General features: G+C 39.5%; 1 protein-coding gene across 1 annotated transcript in view; it reads left to right on the forward strand.

The window, feature by feature from the left end:
• Nucleotides 1–12,500, forward strand: part of LOC138033111 (uncharacterized) — a 58,712-nt gene that overhangs the window by 8,253 nt on the left and 37,959 nt on the right. The window contains exons 2-7 of the mRNA XM_068880870.1: nt 7,929–8,012; nt 8,441–8,561; nt 9,744–9,856; nt 10,545–10,739; nt 11,229–11,439; nt 12,041–12,366. Of these exons, the coding sequence (XP_068736971.1) occupies nt 8,456–8,561; nt 9,744–9,856; nt 10,545–10,739; nt 11,229–11,439; nt 12,041–12,366 (951 nt within the window). The 5' untranslated portion in view covers nt 7,929–8,012; nt 8,441–8,455. The remainder of the gene's footprint in view (nt 1–7,928; nt 8,013–8,440; nt 8,562–9,743; nt 9,857–10,544; nt 10,740–11,228; nt 11,440–12,040; nt 12,367–12,500) is intronic.

Consider the following 12,500-nt stretch of genomic DNA (forward strand, 5'->3'; position numbering starts at 1 on the left):
GGATCCCAGATACCGTGAAGCAGTGGGAAGTTTGGTGTATGCTATGACGTGCACCAGACCAGACATATGCTGGGTTGTTACTAAGTTGTCACAGTTCCTGGTTGCTCCCATGAAGGGACACTGGATAGCTTTGAAACATGTGTTACGATACTTGAAGGGGACTCGTGATTTTGAATTGTGCTATAGAAAGTGTGATGATGGTCTTACACTGATAGGCTACAGTGATGCTGATTGGGCGTCATCTACAGATGACAGACGTAGTATCAGTGGGTACTGTTTCAGTTTGAACAGAGCCGGTCCTCTTATTTCTTGGAAATCAAGGAAACAACCAACAGTGGCTCTATCATCATGTGAAGCTGAGTATATTGCTCTGGCAGCAGCAGTCCAAGAAGGTATGTATCTCACTCAAATGGTGAAGGACATTGGTGAAGTAAGTGGCCCTGTTTTGATTTTTGAGGACAACCAAGGTACAATCGCCTTGTCCAAGAACCCAGTCAATCAACGAAGGTCGAAACATATTGATGTTCGATACCATTTCGTTCGCAGCGCGCAGAATGCAGGCAAGATAATCATTAAGTATTGTCCTACTGCCGATATGGTAGCTGATGTCATGACCAAACCAGTTACTAAATTTAAGTTGCAAAAGTTTAGGAATTATATTTTTGGTTCTTAAGACATAGGTATACAAGTAATATACAAGCATAACTTCGTATTGTTATTATTGTATCCATTTAAAACACATCTTATGTTGAGTTCATTTAGTGTAATAATATGTGGATGTAATTCTACGACATATATAAGTGAGATCAAGTGGGGGTGTTAGGATGACCTCATTAGATCTAGTGGGATGCCTGTGCAATTTACATGTATGATGCAATAAAAGTTCCCGGATGTTCTTCTTCCACGAGGTAAACCATGGTGTGTTAAATGTGTTGTGTGAGTTGACCAAATCTGAAAACATCTTCCCCCGTCATGAACGAAACAGCTCTATCGTAGGAGATTGGTACGGATTCCTTATCAGTTTTCCTTACATAATCGATGACCGAGTCTTTCGACAGTTCGTCATTATGGTCCGCCACACAAGTACTAGTGTCTGGAAGCATGGGTTGCTTGGTTGCCTCACTGTTTTTCATGTCACTGATGTTCAAGTTGGATTCATATGGCTTTGATGACTCGGCTTGCAAAATTTCGTGATAGCTTTGATAAACATTGGTATACTTTGATAGCTTCGATGTCACTCTCCAAATGGAAGTCACCTTCCAAATGGAGTTTATTAATCCCTCGTGAGCTTAGGGGATCGGCAGAGACTGTCTTCTCGAGTCTTCTCACCACGGTCAGTGTAAAACGCAGACTGAGGTTATAACGTAACTGTTGAAAAAGCCCAAACCCCTTAGAAATGCTACCCTTAGGCCTAATTAGGCCTAGCTTAACTATTAGCATTTCTAATGGGTTTGGGCTTTTTCAATAATTAAATTATAACCTCAGTCTGCATTTTACCCCCGGTCTGCAGTCTGCAGTCTGCGTTTTACACTGACCGCTTCTCACCACGTGTCTGTCGATTCCATTTCGACATGTATTATTAAAGTCTTCGCGTTGGAGAGTGAAAGGCGGTGCACAATTAATTGCACCAATGTGTACTTGTTCAGAATCTTTTGCTTCACCTTCGAAGAACGCCGTTTCTTTAATTGTTCAGTTTCTTGCTTCTAAATGCAGCGGAAGGTGCTCAAATTAAACACGAAGAAAGCCACAAACAGCAATGGCGGCGCACAACCTTGTAGCGAACAGGAAGTCAGAGCTGTGTTGTGATTATCCATCCTGATTGGCTAATTAGATCGAACTTCCGGTTACGCAGGAGTGACAAATTTGCATAAAGATCCCCACCAAAACTCGTGGATATATCCACGAGTAAAAATGAAGACCCGGTTCTCTCCGTTGATTGGAACTTGAAAATCTTTTCACTTTCCTTCAGCAACTTAGGAAACAAATTTAAGAGGTTTTGAATACAAATTGCCGATCCGGATGTTTTATAGAAATAGTAAACTTAGAAATTTAAAATTGCAGAATCGCTATCGTTTCTTATGTAAGACTGAAGAGGAATCTCTCGAGCATTTAATGTGTTACTGTAAATCAGTTGAGGTCTTGAACCTGGGAACAGGTTTTATCTTGGCTGGCTATGCCTAAAAATGAGCATAAAATGCTACATTCGCGTATCTTTTGTTCGAGAAATTCAGTATTGATAATTAATCATGTTCTTAAGCTTGGAATGTTATTTATCTGTAGGTTATAATAAAAAACCATCATTGGAAGTGTTGCATGTTTCCGTTCTTTCGATGGGTAAAGGTATTATCGACTGTCTCTGAAAGGATTATTTCTTATTTTATTAGTTGCCATCTTTTTGAGCAACATCGCAGTATCTTCTCAGTGCCATAATCTTTTTCCCTTCCTCAGATAATTAGATAAGCATTATATACCATAGAAATTTGGATAAACTGACCCTTTCAATGCCTTTCTCCTAAAATCACGGCAAGACTCCCTTGTCATGTTAATAATTTACGTGACTGTACTAATAGTTTTCAGAACTTGCCGATGTTAATACGTTTATAAGGTATGGAACTTAACAAGTCCCTTCAAGTTTAAGGTTATATCTATAATCTTAACGTGATGATTACACTTTCATGATCATTCAGCATTGAGTGCTGGAATAGCATTGTCGCTCACTGTGTGAACTATTGTAGCGTGAGCAAAACACTTTCGCAATGGACATTTATATAGTTCACTTCAATCACTTGTAAATCTTTTTTTAAGATTATTGGCCCCTCAAAGGACGAAACTTTTCCGTACTTGCGATGTTTCTTGAAGCGGGCAAAAAGGGAAACATTACCAGAAATAATGTTTTTGTGTAACATTTTCCCTCGTTTGCACTTCAGTCCCAAGCAAAGTGATGATTGACTTAATTTCAAACAATCGTGACGTTCTACGGTAGACACCTTCCATAAGCAAATCCTAACTTCAATACCGGAGCCAGCCATTACGTCCTGGAACACAAAAATCGCTTTTATGGGATCACAGTGTGATCGCATCTGTTATGTTGCAAGTCGTCCTTTTTTAGCCGAAATGTTTGCCTTAAATATTCGACCAAATAATTCCAACTTCTGTTAAAGGCTCGTCACTATCCCATGGTAAATCGCATTGTCCTCGTGCATCAACGTCATGTTTGAAAGTAGAAATTTAATTAAAATCTGACAAAAAAATATCTCAAGCTAGAGGATTAGAACACCTTCTACCTTGTAAGTGTCAGTGAAAGAGATTTATTAATTATATAATCCTGAGGGATTCAATTACATTGGAATGCTACAAGCAACTGGGCACCCCTCTGAGATACCAGGCATATTGCCTGCTATCTCCGCGGGATACCGAGGTACTGTTTTGGTTGTTAAGGGCGTCTGGCTCGTTATGTTTCAAAGCAGTTATGTGAATCTTACCAATGTCCGCTTGCAAGGAATTAGTTTCAATAAACCACACACAAAATATGTCCTTGTCGTATGATCCATTACTTGAAAATAAGCATTGCGTGAAGATGCATGTCGTGCCTGTGAATTTTATAGTAGCTTTTCGCGAATCTTGCCATCAGTCGAAATTGAAATCCTTTTACCACCACTGTAGAAGAATGTCGACACCCAGTAGGACAGAAGTTGCAAAATTAAAATTCTCCACAAGACAATAAACATTTCCTGAATTGTGATCCGCTGGAAAGAGCGAAGCGTTCTTTTAGACGCCATCTTATGAAATTGACATATACGTCGTGTTAAGTCACCGTAGTGTAACGGCTAACTGAGCCCCAAGTATCCTCGTTCGTCGTCTGAGTACATACATACAGACATAAATACTTTATTCGTCCCAAATGGGCTTTTCAGAATAAAGTCAAGAGATAACTAATGCTATATACAAATAAATTAATTAACTAATTAACTAGTAAATGACATAATCGAACCGATTAATTATTAATTAATTAATGAAATAAAAGCAAAAGTGGAGCAATTAGGTCACTAAAAAATTCGAGAGAAGGCTTCTCCTCAGGCAACGTTTGAGGTCCTGTAGTGTTGGTTTCAACTTAAGAGTCGAATCTAGTGAGTTTCAGAGTTTGACTGCCCTGAAATGGAAAGTTCAAAGGAATATTTAACATCTGGGAGTTCCTCGTTGTACGCCTTGTGATCATGGCTCTTTGAATAGAAAATAAAGAGGCTGGAGCGCACCCTGACATACATTTGAAGGCCATTATTGCGTGGCGATAATACAACTGCCGTCTTACAGGTAGCCACTTGAGATCTTTAAGGATAGGGGAAATATGGTCGTATTTCCTTGAGCTGCTAACGATACGAGCCGCGAAATTCTGTACAGCCTGGATCCTACTTAAGTTGTACTCAGAGGTGTTGCTCTAAACATTACAACAATAATATAGCTTGCTAAAAAGACTAAGGCATTAACTAAAATAGTTAAGGTGGTTGGGTCAAAAGCATGTTTAACTCGATTAATCTGGCTTAGGCGCACCATGCAAACGGACACTGTTTGAAGCTATGTGATCGTTATATGTCAAGCAGGGATCCAGGATAACTCCCAGATCCTTAGCAACGGTAGCTCGTGTAATTTCTTTTCCTAACAAATTTAGACGAAAATCCTCTACTTTGCTGACCATCGCTCTGGTGCCAAAGATAATTAAAATAGTTTTACTAGGGTTTATAAGGAGTTGATTTCTAAAAGTCTAGTTACTAATTCTGCATAAGTCTTCATTTAATTTGGTAATCTCGCTAGAATGAACTGCCACCGGGGCCGCAATCCCGCATACAAAAATTTGGTTTTATCAACGGAGTTGATATGTAAATTGGACACCGTATAGAGATTCTCTGTACGGTGGTCAGTTTACATCATCAACTCTGTTGATAAAACCAAATTTTTGTATATTACCTCCCCACCGACGCAGCACCATAGTTCCTTTAGAAACTACCCCCCGCAATCAAGGGCAAGACGATCTCGTGGAAAGTGTAGTTAACCGAACCTGAAAGCTAAAATTTTACGAGAGTGCTTAGGCCTAATCACTGAAACGAGCGCTTAGGCTTAAACAGTAGACGAGTGCTTTCTTCTTCACACTATCTAGTGAAAAGTGTTGTACGTTATGCGAACCACAAAATGAAAGCTAGAATTACGTGGTGATATTAAAGACTAAAAAAAGTAAGCTCGTCTACGAGAGTGAATTTTTGACTTTGCAGAAACAATGGTCAACCTTTGTGTTGAATTCGCACATTTCTTGTCCACTTTTATGACACTGAAAGAAAACAAAAACGCAAACTAACAAACAACAATCCGATGTGTTGCTGCAAGCAGTATAATGAACTGCCAACGCGGTCCACAATCCCGTAGTCGACGACTCAAAATTGTTCAAGGGCAAGACGATCTCTTGAAAAGTGTAGTTAACCGAACCGCAAAATGAAAGCTAAAATTTTACGAGAGTGCTTATGCTCCGATACAGTACCTGCAGAAGCTGCCAGTGCTTAATTAGGCCTAATCACTGAATCGAGCGCTTAGTCTTATTCAGAAATCAAGTGCTATTGTGAATGAAAGTTAACCGAATTGTAAAATGATTCGTTGAACGCGCTATAAGAACGAGAGATACATATCAACTTAACAAATCGAAAGTGGTTCAGCGTTGTCTGTACTCTTATCGACAACGATATTCGCCATCACAGTGGTCAAAATGTTGTGGATTTAGGAGATGCAGTGAGCAATTTGCCTCGCGAGGCCAAAAATATCAAACATGTTTGATTTTATCCTCACGGCCTCGCAAGGCGAATTTCTCACCAAAATTTTCCCGCAAACATGAGGAAACGGATGAGCAAACCGCCTCGCGATGGAGTATGCTCAGCTCTTTCCTCACCGTGTGCGGCGGGCTTAAGTAGGCCAAAACCATTTGAACAGTAGAAAACTATTTTTTATCTTGGAGCAGCTGCAGTTTACCCCGCCACACCGAGGCCGTTACTGTAAAGGGCTGGCCACGCGGTACGCGGAAAAAATAAAGTCAAGGTTGCTAAGTATCTTAGGTAGCTGGCTACGCAGTACGCGGTACACAGAAAGAATTAAATTGAAGATGGCGAGGTATGTTAACTGGCTGACTACGCGGTACGGGTACGCAATGTTAAAAGCGTGCTTAGGCCTAATCACTGAAACGAGCGCTTAGGCTTAAGCAATGAACGAGTCCTATTTGCTTCACACAATCTCGTGCAAAGTGTAGTTACCCAAACCGTAAATTGTAAGCTAAAATGTTAACGAGGGTTTAGGCCTAATCACTGAAACGAACGCTTAGGTTTAATCAGTAAAGGAGTGCTATTTTCTTCACACCATCTCGAAAAAAGTGTAGTTAACCAAACCGTAAATTGAAAAGGAAAATGTTAAAGAGTACTTAGACCTAATCACTGCAACGGGCGCTATTTTCTTGACACGATCTCGTGAAAAGTGTAGTTAATCTAACCGTAAAATCCACAATTGATCGCCACTTCATTCCCGACGTTTTAAGAACGAGAAATACTGTTTTGAATAAATTTCATACTTCAACTTGAATTTATTAGTTTCGGCCTACCGCGTAGCCAGCTACGCAGAAGTTTATTCGAGTGACAGGGTATTCTACAGTTAACTTTATCATTGCAAAGGGACAGCAAAAATTGTATATTCCATGACGAAATATTAAAAAAACGCAACTTCGTTTTCACACATTTCTAAATCTTTGAATCCTGGAGTGTAAGTATACGTTCCGCAACACTGCTTCAACAATTTAATTTTGCTGATTATCAATATCTAGATTATATCGGCTAGTCTGTGTCTGTTCATTTCACAGATAACCTCTTTCTTCTCTTGTAAGTTCTTCAGGTTTTTTTTTTTTTTTTTTTCACTTCGCTTTTAAAGCGGATATGAAGTTAAGAAGGGGGAGCCGCCAGTGTGTTAGATGAGAAAAGCCTTTTCAAATCTTCATGTCATTTAACGGTCGCACCGGAAAATGACTGAGTGAAACGCGAAAGTAAACAGGTCTGTTGGAAACGTGCTTGAATTTCGACAAATGAGCCCCAAAATCATCAAGAATTTGTGACGCTGATGAATGAAATTGTCAAAGGGCAAGCAGTATAATGAAGTGCCACCGCGGTCCGCATTCCCGTAGTCCATGAATGATAATTTTTCAAGGGCAAGAGGATCTTGTGAAGGGAACCGTAAAATGAAAGCTAAAATTTTACAATAGTGCACGGCCTAATGTGTGAAACGAGCGCGTACACTTTTGAAATATCGGGATAATTACCGATTTTGTCAATGTTCACCCAAATGGTGTAAATACCAATGGATGAACGAATTGGACTGGCCAAATATCGCAAAAAATTGTCGAATTTCTCAAATTCGCCAAAATCACCAAAGTTCACCCATGTGGTGTCAAAACCAATGGATGAACTAATTTGACTAATTTTAACCAATTTTGAGGTGTCAAAACAAATGGATGAACTAATCTGACGAAATTGGCAAAATATCGCCAAAATTGCCGAATTTCTCAAATTCGCCAAAATCGCCAAAATCGCCAATGTTCACCCATGCGGTGTCAATACCAATGGATGAACTAATTTGACGAAATTGGCAAAATATCGCCAAAATTGCCGAATTTGTCAAATTCGCCAGAATCGCCAAAATTGCCAATGTTCACCCATGTGGTATCAATACCAGTGGATGAACTAATTTGACAAAATTGGCAAAATATCGCCAAAATCACTAATTTTGCCAAGATTGTCAATCGTGCAGCTCTTTCGCCAAATCTGCCATTTTTGTCATCGTGTGCATTTCTGGACATAAGTGTTTGGGTTTATGAAAACTCGCCAAGCCTTGGTTTACGATTCATTCTACAGGTGTAACCTGTTAGGTAAGAGTATTCAGCCATACAGAGAATCCATGTTTATCAAATTTCAAAACGTCTTCAAGTGGCTTTTCAAGTAAGTACCAGTTATTTATGTTTACTCTTTTTCTGCAAAGTAAAAGTAAATTCTTATGATTTAAATCTCAGCCGGTGAGAACCAACTGTCCGCTTTGGCAACCCGCATTATTGAGAACTCCTCGAATTTGACGAAAGACGCTGACCTTGTAGCTCAGTCGGTAGAGCGACGGAGATCTAACCCGAAGGTCGTGGGTTCAATTCCCACCCTGGTCAGAGTTTTTCTCTGTCCTTGTGTGGGCCCATTTCCATCAGTAGGGCTAACGCTCACATGGTTCATATGGGATAGAAATCTAGCAATTCACATTACACTCTATTCAGTTAACTCTGTTTAAAATATAAGTGCTACACGGCCAACGTTTGTATAAACGTTACCTTTCCTTGTTTCATTTGTCAGTCAGAAATTTGCATTTGTTTATGATTTTTTAGAGAGACGTATAGACAATGGAAGAATCAGAAAGTGGAATAAATCTACAAGAATTTTCAAATAATGATCAAGATGAAGCCAAAAAGAAAGAAGCTAAAGAGAAAGAAGAGAGAGAAAAACAAGGTAGGTTGATACAGAGTTTTCGCAAATGTTTATGATGAAGATTGAATATAGGCTTGTCTTGGGACACGATACTGATGCAAACAAAAGATATAGTGATTTATGTTACTTTGTTGTCGACCATGTAAAGTTGTCAATAGCTTCCGAAAATTTAGGTACTAAAAACCATGTTAAGCGTTTTCCCTTTTCAAAAAGTGAACTATGTTTGTGGTCAATGATAAACCCGGTAATTGTTCTGGCTTTGTTGTGGACAAATCTTTCATTTTGTTATTGCGACCATCTATTGTCTACCAGGAGCGTTTTTCTATCCTGCGTATTGCAAGCGTTGCCGTATGATCGCAGAAATGTCCGCATTTTGGCCGCACAATAGGGACCCTTACGAAAGAACGACGGCGACGCCAACAAGAACGTTGTCTAAGAATATTATTTCCCGTCATTGAGATAATTTCGAGATAACTCCAAGTCGTTCGGAATGGAAAGTGTGTATCAACATTGCAGGAATACAATTGGCATGAACGGTGTGGTTATTTGGGAAGAAAATTAAAGACATCTAGTCAGGTTCTCACGTCCTCTTGACAATCTCAAATTTAGTCAATTCACGGACAAGGACGGCAAAGGAATGTACCAAGATTCAAAAAGGTACATGCAGGGCATACAGAGCCCTTGTTTTTGTTCATTGGGCCCATTGTTTTGTGGCGTTCTCGTTGCCGTCGTCGTCCTGTCGTAAGGTCCCAGATAATCAGTAAGTTACCACACCACCCCCTGTTCCTTCCAGTCAGTATTTTGCTCTCAGTCCCAGTTTTCCTGGGCAAAAAATGCCGAAAACTCTTCCTCTCCTACGGGAACGCCCACTGACGCAGGCTAAAGAAGAAGCCTCTTGAACAGAAGTGTAATTATCCTTAGCTCCTTATTTACACAGAAAAATAGTTGGAGAAGGTAATTGTCCAAATATATGTAGATAGTAGGCAGAGAATGGAATGTTTTTTTTTACAGTGTCGGGGATCTCGGGTGGGTTGATCTTTCGGGGCAAATCAAGATATCACAGTCTATTGCCTGGCATCAGTATCGTGAAACATCCTCTAGTGACTCTCATCCTGAGAGTACATCCACTGAATCAAAATGCGCTCTTTTATAAATGTTTTTAAAGCAGCGGTGATGTTTAAGACTGGGTCTATTTCTTCTTAGAGTCTCGATTGATGGATACGATTGAGACAGGGGATGTGGAAGAAATAACAGAAAGGCTTAACCCACGAGTTTTAACAAAATGCAAGAACAACACATTGTATATGGCAATGAAGGTAGATGATATATAGATCCTCTTAATAAGACTCCCAGGCGAAACGTTTCGGGATACTCGGAAAAATTTTGAGTTAAAATGCTATTAAAGGGAGACAAATCTGGGACCGTGCTGATAGAGCCTTATTTGACCTTTAAAAGGTACTATTTAAAAACGGATAGATAGTATGCAACCCTAAACGATACCTTGACAGTTAAAGTTGGTGACGTTTCGTCTTGGACACCCTAAGTGAGACCAAAATCAGTGATTTACGGCCCCTGAACGAGACGACGAGCATCCCCAACCTTTTCACATTCGAATACACCCAAAATATAGAGCTACTTTGGCAAATAGAGTATTTATCAGCAACCAGCAGATATGTACGGAAGACCTTACTCAGTTTACATGTTTTACTGTGATCTAGAGAAATTTTTTTCAGTGGTAAGATTTCTAAAATCTTTGTGATGTGTCAAAAATACCTAGAATACGAGAGAGAAATTGTGAACAGATGTAAGATGTGACTTTCCTCCGAAAAAAAAACACTCGTAATTTAAACATATTACTGATATGATAGCACCAAACAGTCTCGTCCGCGTAGCAGTCGTCATTTAGAAGCCGAACACATAAACTATATATACGTTACGCCGTTTGTTTGCGAGGTGAATGTTTATCTCTATGAGGCTTGACACATTATTGTGTTCATTTGTTAGGCAAGCAGTGAGCTGCGTCGTAGAGCAGACAAGAAGGAACAAGACGAGGAAGAGTTTACAAATTTGGCCAACTCTGTGGACGAGTTCTCTTGCTCGCTGTTAAATCCGTTAAAATCAGATATGGGATTCCGCCATACTTTTGCCGATTCACTGGATCAAGTCATCGATGATGCTATAGAAATGGAACAAAAAAAGGTAAGAAACCAAAGCTTTTAAACTCGGTCGGCTTAAGAATGTTTCAGCGGAAGTTGCCCAGTTCAAATCACCCTCGATCATAACACAAAAGAACTGTCCGAAAGCATGTCCTTGTGGTGTTCACCGTGGAGATTCTGTATGCACAACCTGACCCGACCGTAGTCCATTTGCAACTTTCTGGAAGTTTGCACAAGAAATTTAAGGGGAGAGGTGGATCGCACTTGAAACTGACGGAGCCAAGAGTCTGAATATATGGCGGGCCTGGTGGGCTTTTTGTCGGACGTGTGAGTATGGCAATTCCAGTTTCCGTTAAACAGTTAACGCAAAGAAACAAACAGAAATAACAATAACAACAATAACAACAACTCCAACACCAAGAACTGAGAACCACATCAGTGAAACCAAACTACTTCTGCACTAAATTTCTTTCACTTTAAGAGTACTTTAATTACGTGCATTAATTGACGAATTCTCTTTTTTCCATTGTAGATTTTAGCACATCCAGTGATTCATGGCTTAATGAACAACAAATGGTTCGGTGAATTCCGAACACTGAAAAGATCGTCCTGGCTCAGTATTCAATATTGGAAGTGGTGTCTTCTCAACATCTGGTGTGTGTTCGACGTGCTGCTGTTTCCAGTTCTCTTTGTTCTGTTTTACATTATTCACATCTGCAGAGATAAGTGGCGAAAAAAAAGAGGTAATTTATTGCAACGCTCTGCTAATCAGTACCGACGTATGGCTCTAAAACTCCGAGTTCAACACTTACTCGTTCGAAACAACCCTTGGAATGAAGTAAAGGGAACTTTCTTCAGACACTGGAGATCCCTTGGGAAGTCGCGGAAATGTTCTCCAAAACTCCATCGGAAGTTCACGAAACCTATCCGGAGTGGAATTAATTCAGGAGATATATATTACGTGCTTTCATAGAGTTTATTTTTTAGTGCCACAGATCAGGTGTTTCGAAGTTCAAATGCGTATAATCCGCAAATAAATTCTGATAGATTTAAGAATGTATTTTTTAATAAGCTTATTTTTAAATATGATCTTTAGTTTATTTATTTATCCATTTATTCTTGGATAGTGTATTTCTTAACTTTTTAAGACATTTGTAAATGTAACTTAAGATATGACTATCTTAAGAGGAATACAGATTATTATTATTATTATTATTATTATTATTATTGTTATTGTTATTGTTATTGTTATTGAAATCTTAATGATATCACAATGAGCACAAGTTCATGGTTAGGACCTGAAATACTGTAACAACTATAAGATAGTGTATTCTTTCACCATAGATGTCGCCATTGTCTTTCTCGTCAATGCAACTTCTGAGGTCGCCCCAGAGGCGTTTCGCGTTATGAAAGACTCCATGAAATATATCATCAATAAATATGGCAATGATCGAGCCAAGTACCACATCATCATCCGACATCCAGACGACAACAGCTTTCTTCAATCACATAAAATTTGTTTCAACACCAATAATTTCAATGTAGCGGCACTTACAGACGCCGTTGAAAATCTTCAAAGGAGAAACGAGGCTCCTCCAGCTCTTCACAAAGATCTACAGAAGGCTAGTGAAGCTTTCGAGAGCACCACACTTAAGAAAGACGCAGAAAAGGTAAGATTATCATCATCATCGTTGTCGTCGTCGTCATAAAGGAGCTTAAGCAACGGTAACGGCGACGGCAACGAGAACGTCACAAATTAGCATATTTAGTGAGTAAAAACAATAGCTTTGCACGCCTTGCATGT

The sequence above is a fragment of the Montipora capricornis genome, chromosome 14 (genome assembly GCF_036669925.1).
Source record: "Montipora capricornis isolate CH-2021 chromosome 14, ASM3666992v2, whole genome shotgun sequence".
NCBI lineage: Eukaryota > Metazoa > Cnidaria > Anthozoa > Scleractinia > Acroporidae > Montipora > Montipora capricornis.